At 44.9% G+C, this 21608-nt stretch overlaps 1 protein-coding gene across 4 annotated transcripts in view; it reads right to left on the reverse strand.

Annotated features, from left to right (window-relative positions):
• SANBR (SANT and BTB domain regulator of CSR) overlaps positions 1 to 21608 on the reverse strand; it is a 285399-nt gene that overhangs the window by 123298 nt on the left and 140493 nt on the right. For all 4 annotated transcript variants that reach the window (XM_085612351.1, XM_085612350.1, XM_085612352.1 and 1 more), the window contains 2 exons: positions 18265 to 18355; positions 6218 to 6250 (listed from right to left, as the gene is read on the reverse strand). In XM_085612351.1, coding sequence (XP_085468477.1) covers positions 6218 to 6250; positions 18265 to 18355 — 124 coding nt within the window. The remainder of the gene's footprint in view (positions 1 to 6217; positions 6251 to 18264; positions 18356 to 21608) is intronic.

The raw sequence follows: 21608 nt of genomic DNA on the forward strand, positions 1-21608 counted from the left end.
GATGGCTTCCCCCCCCCCGACTCCCTTTCTAAATGTTTTGTGGTGGAGCGAGCGCATAGAGCCCTGATGCAAAAGCCTCCCCCGGGGGCTCGGCCGCGGCCAGTAATCGCGAAACTGCTTAACTATCATGATCGGAACGTGATTCTGAAACTGGCCAGAGCCCAGGACTCCTTGCAATACAATAATGCGCGCATCCTGATATTCCCGGACTATACCAAACTGACCCAGCAACAGCGGCAGTCGTTCCTCGCGGCCAAGGCCCGCCTGCGGGAACTTAAACTTCCATATGCGCTGCTCTACACAGCCCGGCTAAGGGTGGTTTATCGCTCCCGCACGTACTTTTTTGATTCCCCGGAGGAGGTTTTCCGTTGGACGGATGAGACAGTGCGGTTGCGCCCTCACTCCCCGCCTGGGAGAGAATCCGAATCCTCCTCGAGTGGTGTGGTCCGGAGGGCGCCTGGTGGTCGGGGGATAGGGTCTTGTCGCTCCAGGTCCAGAAGACGGTCCAGATCTGGAAATGCTCCGTTGCTGACAGACTCGGCTGTAGAACATCTGGCGCCAGCTGATTGATTAATGTCTTTATGTGTGTGCACACTTTCCTGAGAAATGTTTGTAGGGGGCAGAGGAGCCCATCCAGGGCCGATATTCCTGTCGGGTATCTTAGACGGGGATGGGGCTGAGGGACAATGGACTGTAGTTCGGGGATCCATTGGCGGGTGAGGGGTGGTTCCCCCTGTTGGGGCATGCCTGCTCTGCCTGCCGCGACAGGTACTTCATTGTTTGAGGTACAGGGTGGGGGGGGGGGGGCGTTGGTTGGGTTGTTAAGGGGAATTGGTGTTGTTGTTTTTCCATCGCACGGTCCACTTGCCGGTAGGGGTTGCGCTGTGTGGTATGTCCTGGGCCTGTGGGCCCTGCACAGCTTTGATGTTTTGGTATGGCTGCCACGGTGGGTGGATCTGTAAATTCCTTGGGGTCCCTGCGTATCCTAAGTTGGAATGTCAGGGGAGCACTAGACAAGATTAAGCACGGCGCTATCCTTAAGCAGGCCAAACGCGCCAATGCTGATATCCTGATGTTACAAGAGACACAGCTAATGGGGACTAGGGTTCTCTGCTTTCAGCGCTTCGGCTTTACCCAGGTGTTCCATGCGGGCTTTGTGCGGTGCTCGAGGGGGGTAGCGGTCTTGATTCACAGACGAGTCCCCTATATCCACATCAGAACGTGGGGCGATGCGCAGGGCAGATATCTTTTCCTGCAGGGTACATTGAGGGGTGAGTCCATGATTTTGGGTAGTGTCTATGCCCCGCCGCCGTTGCTCTGGGGTTTTGTGGAGAAACTTGTGACCGTGTGGACGGATGTCCCTGAGGGCCTAGCTGTGATTGGTGGGGACTGGAATGATGTGCTGGATGCTGCTGTAGACAGATGGAGGCCTGACGGGGCCCCGTTGGCGCGCGGCCCCACTAGGCTGTCTTCCCTCGTGCTGGGCCAGAATTGGGATGATCCATGGCGTTGGTTGCGTGATGCCGGGGTTTACTTACCTCTCGGCGGTCCACGACTCCTTCTCTCGTATTGATTACATATTCGTGTCTCAAGGGGCTGCTAGTAGGGTGAAAGAGGCTGATATTCTCCCGCGCGGGTGTCTGATCACTCGCCTGTAGCCATTACACTGCGTACTGGCCTTGCGCAGGGTCCTTTCCGGTGGCGCCTCTCTACATGGAATCTCCAAAAGGAAGAGTACAGGGAGCACATGGGCGAAGCCATAGACCGTTACTTGTCGCAAAATCTAGGCACGGTTTCGGCGGCGGCTTCTCTGTGGGAGGCGATGAAGCCCACACTACGGGGGGTTGACATCTCCTTTTGTGTGGTGGCTCGTAGGGCCCGCAGGGAATCTCTTGTTCGGGCAGAAGCAAAGATATTGGGCCTAGAAGCACGCAGCGGAGACGAGGGAGGAGGGAGGTTGGTCCGCCGCCAGTTGGTGTTGGCGCAACAGGAATATTCGTCCCTGTTGCTAGAAGAGGCCAGACAGGCGTGGCTGGCTACCCACAGCAGGATATACCAGTGGGGGGACAAGTCGAGCAAGCTTTTGCATAGATTGTGTCAGGGGGCGACGGGATCCCTGGTCCTCCCGGGTGTGGTTGGTCCTGACGGCCAGCCGATGTCAGACCCGTCGGGCATTGCAGAAAGCTTTGCGGTCTATTATGCGGGCCTTTACGCTCCCCAAGAATGTCTATCAGCAGAAGCTATTGCCCGATTTCTGGATGATCTCCCGTCCAGGGCTCTGGCGGATGAGGTACGCGCCGACCTGGATCGCCCATTTTCAGCAGACGAGTTGAATTCGGCTCTTCAGGAGCTTCTGCCCGGCAAGGCGCCGGGTCCCAATGGCTTCCGGAATGAATTCTTAAGCGCTATTTCCGGCAGCTGGGTCCCCATTATTGCAGGGCAGTGGAGGAGGCGAGGGAGGCCGGCCGCTTGCCCAGGGATTGGCGACATGCGGAGGTGGTGGTCTTTCACAAGCCTGGTAGGCCCCCGGAACACCATGCCTCCTACCGTTCCATTTCTCTTCTCAACGTCGAGGCTAAAGTTCTGGCCAAGGCGCTGGCTAACCGTCTTCGTCCCCACATCTCAACTATTGTTCATCCGGACCAGGCGGGGTTCATGCCTCAGCGGGCAACCCGTCACAATATTCGCAGAGCCCATGCGGCGATAGCTGCAGCTGAGAGTTTGGGGGTGCGAGTGGCTTTATTACTAGCGGATATGGATCGAGCTTTCGATTCATTGAGCTGGGAGTATCTATTCGCCCACTTATGCCGGCTGAATTTAGGGCCCCGTTTTCTTTCCTATTTAACGCTACTATATACGGACATAACAGCGTCGGTACGCGAGGCGGATTCAGTCTCCTCGGTCTTTTCCATTGGTCGGGGCACCAGGCAGGGGTGCCCCCTATCGCCTTACCTGTTTGCCTTGGCAATGGAGCCCCTAGCTGCATGGGTTCGCATAGATGCGCAGGTGTCAGGGCTTGAATGGGCGAACGGACTGTCGGATCACATTGCCCTCTACGCGGACGATGTATTATTCTTTCTTACTCAATTGGATAGGACTGGCCCGCGGTTGCTGCGCATTATGCAGGTGTTTGGGGAGACTACAGGTCTCTATATGAATGAGCGTAAATCTACGTTGTTGGTCCTGGGTGGAGGCGCCGACCCGGGTGCGTGGGCTTCCGCGGTGCAGGTGGTGCGTGGAGGGCTGAAGTACTTGGGGGTGTTTTTATCGGACGTGAGGTTGGTCTCCTGGGAGATGAATCTGGTGCCGGTGTGGAACAGAGTGCGTGAGGATCTTCGGGTTTGGTCCCACATGCCCCTATCCATATATGGCCGGTCGGCCATATTCAAAATGGTCTCTCTTCCTCGCCTGCTGTATCAGCTGCAAAATCATCCATATCCCATCCCCTCGGGTTGGTTCCGCCAGGTCAACGCGGCCTTGAGTCGTTTTGTTTGGGGTGGGGGTGTTGTTAGGGTGGCTCTCCACACCTGCTTTAAATCCACGTATTGTGGGGGACTTCGACCTCAGACATTATCTCGTATTATATGGCCTCACATCTGTTAGTTCTTAACGAATGGTGGTATGGCGACAGGTCAGACCCAGCATATGCCTTGGAGCGCCGGTTGATGGGAGACCACTCACTACACACGCTTCTCTATTCCGCGCCTCTGCGGCGTTCCTTGCTGAACGTCACACAGTTAGTGTTTCAGGTCTTGAGACAGGCGTTGCGGAGGATGGGCTGGTGGAATCGCCTGACGGGCGAGACGCCGCTTTGGCAAAATGGGTGCCTGCCGCAGCTGGCGGCTTTGCCGGGCTTTCATGACTGGGATGTGATTGGGATCTCTACTCTGGGTGATGTCATGAGGGGACCCATCCTGAAGTCGTTTCAGGACCTGCAAAACGAGTTTCATATGCCGCGTAAACAATTTTTTAAATACCTGCAGTTCCGGCATGCTCTGGCTCCTAGCTTGGTGGGTCTAGAGGAATTGGCTGACTTCAGTCCGGTGGAGGCGAAAATTTTCATGGGGGATCTTCGGGACCATAAGATATCGAGGATCTACCAGTCTCTGGTAACGCACTGCTCCCCATCATTACAACATCTCCGTGTGGCATGGGAGGAGGATGTGGGCACGCTTGAGGAGGAGGATTGGGTGGAGGCTTTGGCTTCCCCACGTGGAGCAGCCATTGCAGTGAGCCTTCGTCTAATTCAATTTAAATACCTGCATAGGGTGTACTTTACTAGGGTCAGACTATACAGGGCGGGTCTGAATTGCCTTCACTGCTTGCATGATGAGGGGACTCTACTACATACCATATGGGATTGTACTGCGTTGTCTAGGTTCTGGCGGGGTGTGCTGGCGTGCCTCTCGGAGGTCCTGGGCTGGGATCTCCCTCGATCTTCTAAATTAGTACTCCTGCACATTATGGATGATATAGGGGGCAATGTTTACAAGCGCCATTTGATGCTTCTGGGTTTTACCATTGCGAAACGTGACATTGCAAGGGCTTGGAAGGCGACGGCCGCACCCTCCGTTTCAGTGTGGAAAGCAGGATTGGATTTCTGTATGGGCCTGGAGGCACCCATTTTTCTAGCACGAGGTTGCCCGCGCAAGCACTATAAAATCTGGAAGCGCTGGGCGGACTACAAGGGATTGGATTTAAAACCCATTCCAGAATAGCATCTGTATGGCTTGCGGTGTTTTCTTCATTAGTCTGGGGGCGGCATGTACCACACGCACGTTGGTGACATGGTGTAGATTGGGCATGTCTCATGGCGAGAGTAGAGCTGCAGTTTGGACCATACCTGCTGATGTTGTTGGGGTGGTGGTGCGATGGGGTGGTGGTGGGGGGTTTGTTTAATTGGGCCGTATTTTATATGCATGGCCCTTCTGTATTCTTCTTTTGTTATTATATGGAAAATAGGTCAATGTCAAGATGTGATTCATTGATGCTACGGATGTCTCTGGGGTACAGAGCTCCGCTGATTGTACGTTTGACTAATAAAATTTGTTCACAAAAAAAAAAAAAAAAGACAGGTTTAAGCTGATCTACAGTTTTGGTGCTACATAGAGGATGCTTAATTGAATTAAAGACAAACCACTTTGCGAACTGAAGTCCCGGTATGGAACCATATGAAATTATAAGAGAAAGAATTTCATAAGGATCATATCAAAAGGCAGCAGACAAGTAACGTGACATGTGAGATTACAATGGCAAGCAGAATATGGCCCTGTGCAGAAACGGTATCTGATTTTAATGCTTCAGACAATAGGAGTTTTCTGATGGGAGAGTGGACGAGGTTTCCATCTTAAGGTTCAGAGTAGAAAAGATGAAACCAAGGCAGTTAATAAATAAAATCAAAATATCCTGAAAACAATTACGTTAATGAATAACAATATAATTCTTAAGTAAGCAGGCAAGGAAGACGTAGTCATATGTAATGGAATGCAATGGAAACACTTCTGCAAGAGCAGGCACAGATCTATGCAAATAAAATATGATGGCACGTATTAGCTTTATTACACACCAATTCATATATCTAAAATCTTTGAATCTAACAAAAAAGTGGCTCACATATTGATATATTATGTGACAGAGATGTGACGAAAGTTCAAAACTGACTTCTAATATTTTCTTTGGATCCAGGTTCCTCAGGGTAAGAGTTGTGTTTATATTTGTTCTGCAGTGGGCAAGGAACAGATTGCTGAACCATGGATATCAACAGCTCGAAAAACAATACAGGTGCTGGGTAGCAAACTTAATAAAGTGATTTTGAAAGAATAGATATTCTATGCATACCTAGGCTAACAAAATAAATTTAATTGTGATGGGCAAGGCTCTTATGGGTACTGAAAAGTTATAAAAAAATAGTCTGAGTTTAGTACTCTTGAACCATGTCATTACATCTGCTGGAATAAATGGTGGCCTTTATTATTGTGCTTCTGAACTGCGTGACTTGTATTTTTGCTCAATGAAAACAGACTATGCCTCTTCAGCAGAATGCAGTTACCTTTCAAGAAAAATATAAAGAGCAATTTAAAATGGGGGCATACATTCAAACAGCTTAATCACAACAGAACACATATTTACTTGTTAAAGTGAAATCCCCACACAAACATTCCCATCAATATCCCCAACAACATTTTCTAAATATATCAACGTAAATGAGGCAACTTACCAATTGAAGACTAAAGTTCTTTAGCAAAAGAAACTGTAAAAAAGATCAAAAAGAAAACAAGTTAAATATAGAGCAATGTTATATAAAATAATGCACAAAAAGCTAGCAACCAACCAAATTAAGGTTATTTAAAGAGATGTGTATAAAAGAGAAAATGCTTAACTGTAGAGGGTAAACATAGAACATTAATCAATAATGGGCTATTATAATGTAGTATATTTGAAAGCACTTTAAATGAATACCCTTTTTCATTACACTTGTCCGGAGAACTACAAAAGCAGCACATGGCCGTCTGTAAATAAGGAAAAACTTGGTTGAATGAAGTCTTTGGGCAGGTGTGTTTATTGTTTAGAGAAAGAGGCTCAAACCCAAATGCTACATTTTTATGAACAGATACAATGGGACTGATTCACAATAGGAAACATAAACGGTACACAGTTTCCCTCCATGCAGATGATTTATTGTTGATAATCTAACGGGTCTGGCAACTACTCTCCAGCTCTAGCCAAATTAGAAGACTGCCTTGAGGCTCCAAAACAATAAGTCTAACACCTGTGTCTTACCAGTAGTATGTGATGGCCGAGAGCCATCATTGAGCAATTTTAGGTTTCAATTGTTCCCTTATAACTTTAAATATCTCTGAGTAATTATTTACCATAATACTTCAGGCCTCCAAGATGGCAACAAAGGGGTAACATTAAGGTAGCTAAGAAGCAATGTGACTTTGAGGAACTTTAGCGCTACCAACCACGGGCAGAGTATTCCTTGCTATCATGATTATGCTACTCAGACTCCTTCATTTATTTTTTTTTACTGGTTTCAACAACTTGATTCCTTGCCCAGAGAGTTAATATGTGAGGGGAACCCACAGAAAGTCTCAATGGAGATACTAAAGCACCCTATCACGGAGGGTGTTCTAGGAACCCCAGATTATGAACTCTATTATCTAGTAGCACAACTGTAGTGGATTATGTGATGGTTGGAGCGAGAGGGGTGTGCAGAGCCAAATTGGGGGACATTGGTAGTGATCTTGATGGGTGGTACAATCTGAGCAATGCTTCTCTCAATAGTGTTGGGCCTTCTGTATTAGGAGGACATTGGGATGTCCTTGATGTGCACCTGACCTACCTCTGGTTGGGCTTTCCTAGGAAGGAGGCCTTTTCTTTCTTTAAAACACACCATTTATTACAGTGGATTAAAGTTAAAATTGTGACAGTGGGGGATTGCTATTCAGAAGGCTAAATCATTCCCTTGGAAACATTTATAAATTATGATGTTTTTGTCACTGGACAGTTACCAATTCATTGCTTTTTGATGCAAATCATCAAAACATTTTAGAGCTTCGGTGCCACCGAGACTAAACACCACGCTTTGCTGCAACTCCTGCTGACAATGGGAGCAGGCCGAAAATTAATAAACCTGTTTTATAAATCCTTTAATGGGATGGTGCGAAAACACCTTGACCAGGTTAGGGCATGACTGGAACTGTGCCTTGGGATGGACTTGGATGATAAGGACCGGGTGCAAATATTGTTGTATACAAAAAGAAATCCAGAACAACAGGCTTACGCTCATACAGTTTAATTATCTTCATCAAACAATACTTATCTCCCAGGATAAGCAGGATATCGGAGGGCAATCCTAGGACTTGCCCTCGCTGTATGTCAACATCAGCAGACTTTTTCCACATGGTCCGAAGCTGCCTTTGAATGGGAATCTTCTAGGAGTCGCTAGCACAACACTTGGGAGACACACGGGACAGGGAATTTCCAAGTAGACTGGGGACTTGCCTCCTCGCCCTGTTCTCTAAGCCAAACCTAAAAAGGTGGGCCATAGTTTCCTTCACTTGGCCCTGGCGTTGGCTAAATGACAGGTTGCCAAGATCTGATAGTCAAGAGGGCTCCCTGCCTATGTTAAATGGAGACATACCATCAATCACTGGGCAAGGTTGGAGGAGGAGACTTTAAGAAGTGAAGAGACGAATGGCCTGCGTAAACATCTGATAGAAGGTTTACGAGGGCGTGGGGGTGCTATTCAGTTTTTATAAAATAGTATACACCTGTGGTAAAAAATAAAACGGACCTTAATCATACACTTCAGAAACTATGGGAGCCAAAAAGTATGTTGGTGATGGGCCCACCAGATGAGAGTGTAGACTGACCTTTTTATAGTCATTATAATCTTAATGTTGTTTTTAGTGCCCAATACTTGTGTCTCAATAAGACAGCTTTTGCTTGCAGCTGGATTGCTCCTACTGTTCTTGTTATATTTTCTAAGGTACCGCATATCTTCTATGAACGCCGATTTCCACTAATTATCTTGATGGAAGATAATGTATGTATTAACTTTTAATTTATGTGATGTACAAAATGGAAAAAATGAAAATCAATAAAAAGAGGTTAAAAAAAGAAAATGTAAATGCATTGGTGGAGATTTAAGTTTTTGTCTGAACAGGCTTGTACTTTTCTTTTTCAATTCACAAACAATCTCAGAAGTATGCCTAAAGAACTGCAGCACCACAAAAAACAGGGGAACCCTATTCACAACTGAACCAGGGTACTAGTTATATATGAGAAAACAGTGGTTCCAGTGGATAATAGGAAAATGATTTAAGCAATGAATATGCACAATCGCAATAGGTGTGTAAAGGACCTGGTAATGTCAGAGGGCAAAATTAAATTTCTACACAGTTTACTCAATATAGTATTTTATTAAAAAAACAGAGCGAATAGTATATACATTTCTTTAAGTCAAAAGCGCAAAACTTTGTGCATAGTGTCCCCAAGTGAAAGTTGGAACCAAAAAGTGACTGTACACGGTGAAATATTTTGTAAAAGGTTTCCATAAGTTATACAGAACGACTATTCAAATACACTTTTTCAACAGTCTAAAGTTTACAGTGATACAAGCTGGGTGATGGTCCGTTCTGTGTGCTTGTCGACGGTGTTTCGATCCTTCTGTGAATGTAGGGTCTCTTCAGGACTAACGATGTAGGGACATCTGGATTGTTAAAAGGGCACAGCCTTTGTGAATGTGAAGTGCCTCAGTGGAAAGTGAAAGGAAAGAACTCACGTGAGGACCCAGCCGGGTTCTCACTGTGAGGAAGGCCGGCTCTTAAGGACATGGATAGGGCGGAGGGCTTTTCAATTGTCTTGCTACAGCCGTAGCGAAATGCTAAGCGATTTGGTCATCGTACCAGGAGCCCATTCGCACGCTTAGATTGCAGCAGATCCAGGCAGCAGCAGTGCTACATGCGGAGATTTATCTGCTCGTCTCTTACCAACAATCCACTCGCGGTACTACTACACAGAGTACCCCATAAAATATTGCTATCTTGAACCTAGCTCCATAATGGGAAGCATTTCACAGAGGCAGGGAAGCTAGCGTGGCTCGGTGGCCCAGATAGGGCTGGCACAGCTGAAAGCCCCTTCTGTGGCAACGAAAGGCAGACTGGAGATGATATAGAGCAGCCAAGAGGCCCAGGGACTTGGCCGTAGCCTGCGAGTCCTTAGAGCACTCCAGCACCAAGTCTGCATCGTCTCTGAAGTGACGGGTGCAAATGAAGAAAAAATAAGTAGTGAGGAGCACACCAAATTATACGCAGTATTCAAGATAATTTTGTATTAAAAAATGTCGTTAAGGGTGCTGAGGTACAACATCCGTTGTCACCACGGATGTGGGATAAATATAGGAAAAAGAAAAGTGGGAAAACCCACTTAGTACCTCGCACTGTTCACTGGGCGGGAAAGGGTCCCTAAATATACATCGGCACTGTATAATTTTTAAGTGAATAATTATTAGTTGCAAATAGGAAGTGTGTTTAGTGACTTTCATTCAATTTATAACAGCAAATAGAAAAAAAGATTTAATCATCACAATAATATTGTTGATTTCACAATATATGTGGAAATAAATACATCATATTCAAATTGCAAAGGTATCCAATAAGGAAAAAATCAATCAAGTTATTATTGTCTTCATGGTGTTGAAGCCCAATGCATTTCGGGATTTTGTAGAATCCCTTTGTCAGGGGCAATCTAAAATATAAGCAGAAAACACAAACATATGTCTAGACACTGCACTTTTGAAAACGCAAACAATATTCAAACTGATGTGACAACGGTGGACACACAAGGTGTAAAACTTGGAGATTAGGTTACCAGTGTAAACAATCGAGTAAGTATGTAGTGGGCAAGTAGAAAGAGTTCGGTGAGTGTGGTAGTAAGGAGGCCCGTATATTAAAAGCCTGATGAAGAGGAAGTCCGCGTGGCACTGAGGAAGAGGTTGGTGTAATTGAGAAAAGACGGTGAAGTAATCCCATGAGTAAGGTATCACCAGTGTTGTGTGAAAAATCAAACGAGAGGGCGCTCACCTCAATATGGCAACAATATGAGACAATAAAAAAGAAGGAGGCGAAAATAATGAGCCAGTGATTGCTTCGAGGAAGAAACTCTTCGAATTCTGCAGGATGGAAATGAAATGAAAAAACGTTGTGGTTTATAGGGAGATGAAAAATACTGTGCTGTCCTAAACGAGCAAGGGAGGAGACAACTCGTACCTGAAGTCTCGGTGAGACTGGAAACACTGAGTTTCCGTGTGTAGCTCGTAGCAAGAAGTCGTGGCGCCGCAACAAGAGTAAACAAGAAGATGTCTTTGTAGGTAGACAAGTAATCTGCAAACACAAAAAATAGTGTTGCTGAATGGTGAAATGCCAGTCGATGGTTTAAAAAGAGAGCAGGGAACGAACTCTGAAATACCTGAAAACCATCAGTTCACGGAATGAACGGAGCGTGATGTTGATAGCACAAGGAACCGGAACTCGTCTCAAGGAAGCGCTGTGAGGCGTGAGAAGATGACGAACGAATTAAGTGCACATGAATCAATAGATATGGAAATAGGACTAAAAATGAATCGGGTAGACGGAGTATACGGTGATGCGAAGCATCCTGTGAAAATGAGACCATGTGAACAGGGGGGAAAAAATACAGCACAGGTCTGCGGATCAAACGGAAAAAGTATGCGGATGGTCCTAAACACGTAGCTTAATAAACAAGGACAACGCGGTGGGAGTGTTAAGTGTGGGAAACAATAAAGTTTGGTGGTTAAGAAAAAAAGGGGATGTTTCATGAGGAAAACCATGGAAACCATGGGATGCCTCGGGAAGAAAGAGTCTGATGGGTGCAAATGATATGAGTAGAGTGAAGACAAATGCGAGCGTGATGGAAACGGTGTGAACAAATGCTCTGTTGTGTCCTAAACACAATAAACACAATTAAAAGAGGCAATCATAATACATATATAACTGTACATAAAGACAGGTGATATTAACAGCAGTCCATAATTAAACAATAATTCTATGGGTAATGAATGGTGAACAACAAATGCTCAATAACATGTAAAATGTGAGTTCAATATTATATTGCACATAGAAAACGTGATGGTGGTGTATGTATTATGTGTGTTAGTAAGGAACCGAACTTTAAAGGTAACAACTCATATCAATGCGGTCATTTAATCCATTTGGAATCAAGGTGTTTAGAAATTTGATCCAGTGGATTTCTCTTTGGAGAAGCTTTTGGGTAGTGTCTAGTCCTGGTTTGGGTTTCACTGCCTCAATTATTTGAAACCTAAATTGTGAGATGGTGTGATTGGTTTCATGCCAGTGAGTTGATAATGGTGAAGAGGTGCTGTGGTTCCTGATTTTACTTTTGTGTTCGGTGATTCCTACTTTGATTTTTCTTTCCGTTTTACCGACTTAAGCTTTTCCGCAGGGGCATTTAATGCAGTAGATGACATTAGTGGTGTTGCAGTTGCTTGAATGTTTAAGTTTAATGGATTTGCCAGAAGTTGGATGTGTTAATACATTGCCGCAAATAACATTGTTGCAGTGTATGCAATTGTTGCATTTAGTTGTACCTTTGAATTCATCAGTGAGGGATATAGACAATGTTGTAGACAGTAGCGACTTCAAATTTTTGCCCCTTATATAAGCAAACAGGGGTTTTGTAGAAAGAATGTCATGAAAATCGTCCTCCGTGGATAACATCTCCCATCTGTGCAAATGAAGGACATGTCCATGAGGGAAGCCTAGACATCACCCAAAAAACCAGACGATCTCAGCCAGGCATGGCTTTTGGGAGCAACTGTTAACGAAACAGATGTGCCCAGCGAGTCGGTCGTGCCCAAGCCACAGCGTAAAGTGAACTTTGCCGCTCTTCCATTTGTGACTGCTTGGGAGAGAACGGACCGGGCCTCCTCCGGGACTTGTGGCTGCACTTGCGCACCCGTTTCACACAGCGTGTGGGAATAGCGGCCCAATAAGCATGCAATGTTCACTGACCACAATGCAAGGCTGGCGAAGAGAACTTTTTCTTTCCCAAGCTGTCCAGCCTCTTGGATTCCCTGTCTGGGCGAGCTGCAGTGAAAGTGCCATGGCAAATGGAGACTTGGACCACCAAGATCTCTGGGGTAGGGTGTTGGGTGAGGAAATTTGGGTCCACTGCAGTGGGGCGGTGGCGACGAGCAATCATCCTATTCACATGAGCCCCTGTGCTGGATTTGGAAAGGGTCACCAGAAGGACATCGTCGAGGGCTTTGATGATTGGGAGTAGGGGATCAGACGAGGAGATTCCTGGTTGCAGCACCTCCATCAAGATGTTAGTCTTGACCACCACCGAGGGCAAACAGAACGTCTAGGACCTCAGCCGCCATCCGCACCACCACTGCATAAGTAGCTCCCTCCTCTGTAGCCACAGGTGGGGGAGAAAGCATGCAGGTATCTAGAGACGTGCCGAGTCAGCTGGCATCACCCAGTTACTCACACCAGTCCATATCTGCCCATAATGGTATTCTGAAGGGTCTAGTGATACCCTGCCATTCCTCCATGAGGCACAGCCCTCCAGAATAGGGCTCAGGCTGACCTAGGACATGGTGGTCCTGTCGGTCTGGAATTGGCATCGGTCAGCGGTCTGGGTCGTCGGGGATCACCATGCGGCTGGCGTCGCCAGGAACATCGGCGTTGGAGCCGGTGCTGGGGAAGGTCATAGTGGCATGACTGGCACCGATCCGGATCCATGACCGGATCCATGGGCCCCACCGGAGCCGCTGGTGCAGAACCAGATGGGGCCCCCTCGGACACCACAGGGCCTGAAGGCATGCCAAAGGGGTCGGGCCAATAAAAATAAAATGAGACGCATGGCCTCAGAAAATTCTTTCATTTGAGCAGGGGTTGCTGCAGGTCCCGAAAGAAACTGGGGAGTTGCAGAGTTGGCACAGGTTCATGTACCTTGGAACCAGGCTTTGAGCGCTGATGTTCCTTCATCGTGTTGGCGGACATACGAGAAGAAGTCGAAGAGCCCTTCAACTACTTGTGTTTTTTGTGCCTCTTACCACAGTGCCCGGACAATTTTGAGTGGGACAAAAAGGACTTCGGACTCCTGGAAGTGTCCCAAGACTTTCTGCGGATTTCACAGTCCCACTCAAGAGGAGTCGAATGCCAGGCGGCTAGCAGCTTCAGGGACCTCTCCCTCAAAGCCTTCAGTGCCATGGCCCGGCAGTCAGAGCACAACTTGGAGTTGTGGTCGCGCTCCAGACACTACAAACACACGAGGTGCGGGTCTGTCTTCCTGTCTTCCTGGATGACATCCTCGATACACTAAGAAGAAAATACCTCAAATAAGGTCAACAAAACGTCGCACACATCCTGTAAAAAACTGAGATGAGCGCTGGCTGGCACGGAAAGAAAAGAACTGATGTCAAAGCTTCAAGGTAGTGCCTATATAGGTGAAGTGGACGACAATGCCATGCGGAGCCGATTGACACCACCTACCGGTACGCAAGAGTATGCTCACGAAAAATCTTCCGGATCCAGTCTGACACCGGGGGAAATTCAAAGGTAAGGAACCTGCAGCTAGATGTCTCTATCAAATGCATGTACTTAACTACTGATCTCTCCAACTCCAATGGCTATACTACCATTTGAAAGGTAGTAAATCCTTTTTCCAAAATTGTGCATTTTATTGCCCTAAAAAAAATAACCGTTGCTAAGACCCTTGCAATGCTGCTTATTCAACAAATCATGCTGTAGCACAGACTCCCCATGGTCAACATTTTTAATCGGGGCCCGCAAACCATTTCACAATTTTGACGCAGTCTTTGCACATCATTGAACATTGATGCACAACTCTCAGCTGCTTATCACACACAAACTGATGGGCAGAAGGAGTGGGTTTGCCAGGTTTTGAAACAGACACTGAAATGTCTATTGACCTCTATTTCAAAAGTTTGGGAATCCTTGTTACACTTTACTGAATTTGTTTACAATAACTCGCAGCATTCAGCCACTGGGATTTCCCCCTTTTATTGTTGAACTGGAGTGCATGCTCGTATGTTGCTCAAAAATATTATAATGCACTCTGAAAATGCACCTGAGTCACAAGACTTTGTCAAACAGACCTGGCTGATCCACAAGAGCAGGTGTTATCACACTTACATCAGACAAGTTTGAGTGTGGTAAAAATATTAATACACAGACAACAACAGCCAGACCACAAATTTAGAGATTAAGTTTAGCTGTCCACTAAACACCTGTGATTACAGTGGCCACATAAGTTACCCCCTAGATATGCGAGTCCCTTTTCTATTGAACAAGTCACAAACCCTCCTAGATGTGAAATTACAGTTGCCAGAAGATTTACATGTTCATCCAGTGTTTCCTGTATCCCTACCGAAGCCCTCTTGTGGCCAGAACTGTCCTGTTACCCGCTCTCACCTATAACACTGGATAGTCATTTGGAACTCAAGGTACAGAGAACTCTTGATTCTAAGATTGAGAAAGAACGCTTGTTTTACCTAATTGCTTGGAAAAGGTATAATCATGAATAACAGTTTTGGAAACCAGCCAGCAAAGTTCATGCTCCTCACCTGGTTTGTTCCTTCCATGCCCGTCACCCAGACTGATCACAACATGTAGGTAGTTCCTTGCGGGAGGGAAACTGTCACGAGCCCCTCCAACTCCCCCTCTGTCGCAACCCCCCTCTTGCGTCCTCTGCATAGCGGTCTAGCATGCAGAGTTCATGTTGCTTTACCCTATGGTTCCCTATGCAATCTATGATATGATGTTTTCCTAACAAGCTCATGACGGACGATTCCCCAGCATCCCTCATGACTGATGTTTCCCCAGCAACCCTCATGACCGATGTTCCGTTAGCACCTTATGACTGATTCACCCTTTGCATCCCTCATAAGGATTATACTACTTGACCTGCAAGCATCTGTTCTTGACACGTAGTGCTGTAGATTCACATGCTTTGCATACTCCTGCCATCTAGTGTTGGGAACCGGATGTGTGCAAGTGTTTTTTCTTTGAAGAAGTCTTTCGAATCACGAGGTAAAGTGTCTCCTCCCATTGGTAATAGTGCACATGGGCATCGACTCCATTGTTTGATTGTTTTTTGCAGGCGGGTGAGGATGGAGTATAAGAAAGTGTCAGCAAGTGTCAGTGCAGCTCCATTGTCCCACGGGTGGGATAGGAAGTCCAGCATCAGCTTCAGTATCCTCTCCACGGTTTGGAGCAGGTGAATGCATGACAATTTCCAGCCCAGTATTTTTTTTTATGTAATAGAAAGTACTTTTAATCACACAATAGAACTAAATATTACATATTAAAATTCAAATAAAGAACACAGGGTGGTATCACTATTACAATCTCCAGTGGGCACTACACTCTTATTTTTCAGTAATCTCTCTCGCCCAAGTCACTCTAACAATTAAAGTCCCCAATATTCTGTGGCCGACACAAATTATGCACAGGTACAGATTACTTTATGCGGACTCCTCAGCTTCAGGTGGACAGTCAGTTCACTTTTTCTTACTCCCCGGTTATGGGCAGAGAAGTTTGAAGTTGTCATTCTCAAGTCTGTGGCATGCATTAAACGTTCTCTGTTTCGATCAAACGAGACTTGCATTACTTGCTTGCTGGTTCTGAAGTATTTATGGTGGGGCTGGTGGCGCTGCCTGTGTCTTTGTGTGCATGACGACTATCTTCTGGAACATGAATGTAGAGAGCTCCTACGACAAGGCAATTGCAGCACACACTGGGTGATTGGACAGTGAGGAGGTTTCCCAGGCTGTTTCAGTCTTCCCATGCTAATCAATTTTACCTCGGCAGCAGGGCAGCTTCTTCCTCCACTGGTGGCAGTAGAATCAAATGGTGGTCCACATTGGTTCTCAACTGGATATGATGGAGGTTAAATTTATACAGTCTCATTTATAGTCTCTTGAATCCAGTTTATAAGCAGAAACTGCAGGTCTAGACAGGGAGACCCACTCACAGCACTGGTTGCACTCGTCTCAAGGAAAACACTTTTTCTGAGTGTTTCTCACGCAGAGAATACGCTATGCTTTATCTCCTTGACAGGTCTCTCTCTCTCTCTACAAGGCCAGTAAGATTCCTGCCATCTCTCAGCAGGGAGGCAGGCTTCTAAGCATTATGTAGACCAACAGCTTCTCCAGCTAAAGTGCAGACTTAAGGTTAGGGTTCCTCACCCCAAGGAGACTGGGTATGACACAGACACCAGTTCAGGTCACACAGCAGTACTTAAATATCCTTTCCCTGGTCATGAAGAACGTGAAATAGGAACAAAGTGGGGTTGTTTGGATCCCATTTTTATACACATTGTCCGGAGAGGGGAAGGTGATTCACAGTCTCATGTTTTCAAAAGCTTTGGTGGTTCTTCTTTCACATCATTTTTAGGCTGCTCTCCAGACACAGCTTTATGTAAAGTGATGCTTCTCAAAGTAGGTAATCATGTGTCTGGTACCAAGCAAGCAGTACCTAAAACATAGCCACAATTAAGTGCAAACCTGGCCATCACCAGCATTTTTGAAGTAGTATTTGGGTACAGACAAAAGTGCAGACCAAGAAGCTCTCCCACCTTAAACAGAAACTGCAGTCCCAACCCTCACCTCTACCAACACCCACATTTCTTCATGGAATTTCTAAAGATAGCTGTCCCAATATTCCTCATGTCAGTGTGCGCATCTCCACCCTCCATCCTGAGGAATGGAGGAAATACCTTCCACGGTCTGGGAAAGCCTTTAGTACTCAGACTCACACACTGAGTGCTCCTGCTATACATGTATCACACACTCGCTGTACATCTCTACACACACTCAAAATTCCCACAGGATGTTAGCTCAAGTTTCTAGGTTTCACATAACAGCAAAACTTTACATGAGAGGGGTCAGTAGACCATGCTCTCACTTACAAAAAGAAAAAGTTCTACACAAATTATAAATCACAAATCATGTTATGATGCCACCTCCACCTTATATGATACACATTGAACAGGCCGTGCTCTGGGCACACGCTAAATTAGTGTGACAATAGGACTAAACTAAGAGTGAGGATGCCAGTTTCACATGCAGTCAGGCATTCAGGCTTTAGATACATACACTATGAATTGGGTATGACATTTTCAACAGTTCTCAAGACTAAGATGCAATTGCTTCTGGTTGTAATGTGGAATTAAGAGTCTTTCAAGCTTATAGTTCACATTCATTCTTGTACTTTTCAGATGACGTTGAATGTGGGCCATAACGACCCCTCCACAATTACTCATTCTTCATAAATGTGCTTAAATGTCTAACAGCCAGACTATCTTTTACTATTCAATGTGAAGTACAACATATATTCTAGATTACACCTTTCCTTTCACTGAGCAAAGATGTCAGCAGAATACCCGTTACCGGTAACAATTCTCCACCCTTTTAATGGTGTGAAGAGAAGCTTGTAAACATAATAGATTGAATATGCCTTTGCAATTATTTTCAGGTTCAAAATTCTACAGTAATGCATTTCTGTGCCTGAAGAAAAGGAGAAGTTACCCCTTACAAGAGCAGCCTGGAAGGAAACATAAGTGGTGTATTTCAACATCAAGCGACACCTCTACCAACTGGATAAATCTTTGATTTTCTTTAGGAATACAATGTAACAAATGGAACTTGTTATTTAAGTATTAAAGGAGAAAATAAAAATATTTGCTTACTGTATTAACATCTCCAGCCTTATGACTCAACGATACATTCGCAATGTCACAATCAAGAGCCTTCTCATCAGGCACGCCAACACCAGAGTCGCTTGAGGGTAAAAACACAAATTAACCATCAGATACAAATGTAACTACACAGCTCTTATTAACATAAATCTGTAACATAACTTTAAAAGTGAGAACTTGTATCTCATATGTCCCTCACCTGAGGGCAATCTCTGCTCTCCTCGGATAATCAGAACCTCTGATGCAGGTTTTCAAATCTTCACTTTCCTTAATGTTCCCTGCCATTAAGGTCACACTGACATAGGCATTACAATTCCATTTTTCATACCGACTCAATCCACCACGAAAAGCATTCAATCAATCAATCAAGAAAATTTATATCGCGCACATATCACTCGAAAGAGTCTCATGGCGCTTGCAGACTGCTCAAGTTGGACAGGCCGGGCTAATTAGCATAAAGCCAGGTTTTCAGCTCTTTACGAAATTTACCATGTTCTGGTATGCTACGAAGATGAAAAGGCATTTTGTTCAAAAGCGATGGTGCCAAAAAGGAAAACAATCGGCCTCCTTGTCTGACAGTGTTAATTTTTAATGGAGTTAGCAATGCCGCATCACTGGAACGTAGCATTCTAGGTGGGTGATACCACTGCAACTTTTTTCGCCAATATTTTGGACCGGTTCCATGTATGGACTTATGCGCAAGACATAATACTTTAAAGCGAACTCGCTTTTTGATCGGAAGCCAGTGGAGGATGTTAAGACAAGCTGCGGAAGGAGATCTATATGGATGGTCAAGAACCAGTCTAGCAGCTGTGTTCTGTAGGACCTAAAGTTTGTCAGTAAGATCTTCATTTATTGACAGCAGTAATGCGTTACCATAGTCCATTCTGTTTGTTATCAGTCCTTGTGTCAGGGGTTTCCGCGCCTCCATAGGGAGCCATCTAAAAACCTTTCTAAGGCTACGCATGACACCAAAACAGGTGCCAATTACGTGCTTAACATGGCTACGCATGGATAGACAATCATCCATGTGAAAGCCCAAATTGCGAACTGTATTCTTCGGAACAGGGCAGAGGCCAAGCCTAGAAGGCCACCAGTCATGTGACCAGTGGTTGGTAGCTTTACCAAAAAGCAAGATCTCCGACTTGGCCCCATTTAGCTGGAGATGATTTGCTCTCATCCATTCATCAATGTTTGTAAGACAGTTTTTAAAACGTTTTTTAGTGTCGATTGGGTCGGGACCGAAGGTGATCAGAATCTGCGTGTCATCTGCATAAGATAATACATTAAAACCGTATGATCTGATCACCTTAGCCAAAGGGGTCATATAAAGATTAAAAAGAGTGGGGCTCAAAATAGAGCCTTGTGGGACTCCCATTTTTACTGGTCTTGCACAGGAAACAAAATTCCCCATCTGGACAGTAGTGGTGCATTCGGATAGGTAACTGACAAACCATTTAAGTGCGTTTTCTCTGACACCAACCTCCCATAGCCTTTGCTCAAGGATCTTATGGGAGATGGTGTCAAAAGCAGCAGACAGATCGAGCAAGACAAGAATAGCAGATTGGTGTTTATATAGGGTTAATCTGATATTATCAGTAACCTCAACCAATGCCGTTTCTGTACTGTGTGCTGCTCTAAAACCGGATTGGGAGGGGTCTAGGAGTTCATGCCTCTCGAGATGGCCTACCAGTTGCTGATTTATAATAGACTCCAATATTTTCCCAAAATAGGGAAGCAATGAAATTGGACGATAATTCAGAAGCACCTTAGGATCAGCTGTTGGCTTCTTTAAAATCGGTCTGACTCTAGCTGCCTTCCAGCATTGATGGTAGTGTGTTTCAGACGTATTCCTTTTTCACCTGTGATATAGTTACGAGGTCCAGCTACATTGGAAAGCAAGTGGCGTATAGAGAAATTACATTTACAACTTATTGAGACTCCACATCCAGTCTGTGTTGAGTGGTTCCAGTTCTACACCTGGGTCACAGGAGTCTCTAACTGGAAGACTAAGAGCTCGAAAGGTGTCTAGAGTCGCAATATAATTGGGTGTGCTAATTCAACTAGAAAGAATCTGAAAAGGCATTCATAAATAATTTCATAATGTGAACACAGATGTAAAGCCAGCAAGGTGTTGTGCAAACTCGAACTATGGATGCTAGACATCATTAAAATAAACAGATAGTCTGCTTTTTCAACATTATAAACAAATGCAGCAAGAGATTACAAATGAATATCAATTGTAATAAATATAACGTCATCTGTGACTGACCGTGTTGAGCATTGCACCACATGGGAGTCAGGCAGTGTGAACAGTATTTCAATGCCATTGACTGGGTGGGTCAATTAAAAAAATCTGCAACAAAGGCAGCCCAAATGTATGAAAAGACTAACGTCTCACAGTCGGTAGTCTGGATACTTGAACTAAAATGATCTTAACTCTTTCATACTATCAGAGAAATGAGAGAAGTTACATTTCCAATGCTGCACATGTAAATACTGGACTGCAAACCTTACTTTAAATGCAATGTTGAGAGACTCCATCATAACAAACCTTCCAAAACACAGTGCCAAACTACAGGGGTAAACATAAGGCCTTCAGTGCCCTTGCCAAGGAATTTTTTAATAATAAAAATAAGCATACTCAAAGTTTACAAGAATTGACTATGAATTACATTTTGGGATTAATGAATTGACAACTCTGTATGCTGTATCATAGATTAATATTAGCTTTTAGTTTTAAGAAGGATAAAGAGGATTTGTCTAATTCGATCAAACACAATTTAAAGGGCTTACTGGGATTTTCATTATGAGATTCACTTTTGTGCAATGCCTACTGATTATCCTAGGGACAAATGTAGGTACTATGAATCACTTAGAGTAATTTGTTTATGGATTGAGGACCTTCAATTCATGGCCTCTTAGGCCAAACTCAATTCTGACAACATTTAAACTGTTAGATGGATAATAGATATGGCGATTAAAATGGATCAGATCAGATGTGATGAGTGTTTTAGGAAGGATAACTTAAAAACCACACAGTATTAAGCCTGCATTAAGCTTGCATTTCCTATCACAGTGACTCATACAGCATTATGGTTTTCGCACACATCATTCTATTTTGAAAGACGACAATGCAAAAGCAATTTCACAGATTAGTTAAAAACATGGACTGAAGCGAATTTCACAATGCTGTGCAGGTATTTAATGTTAGCAAGAAACCTGAACACATTCAGAAGTGAAGAAAGTTTCAACACAAGATATGATTATGTTTTTAAAGCAGTTTCCTGACTCACCAGGTTGCCTAATCCCATTTGCATTTTAGGGGCATTAGG

The sequence above is a fragment of the Triturus cristatus genome, chromosome 6 (genome assembly GCF_964204655.1).
Source record: "Triturus cristatus chromosome 6, aTriCri1.1, whole genome shotgun sequence".
NCBI lineage: Eukaryota > Metazoa > Chordata > Amphibia > Caudata > Salamandridae > Triturus > Triturus cristatus.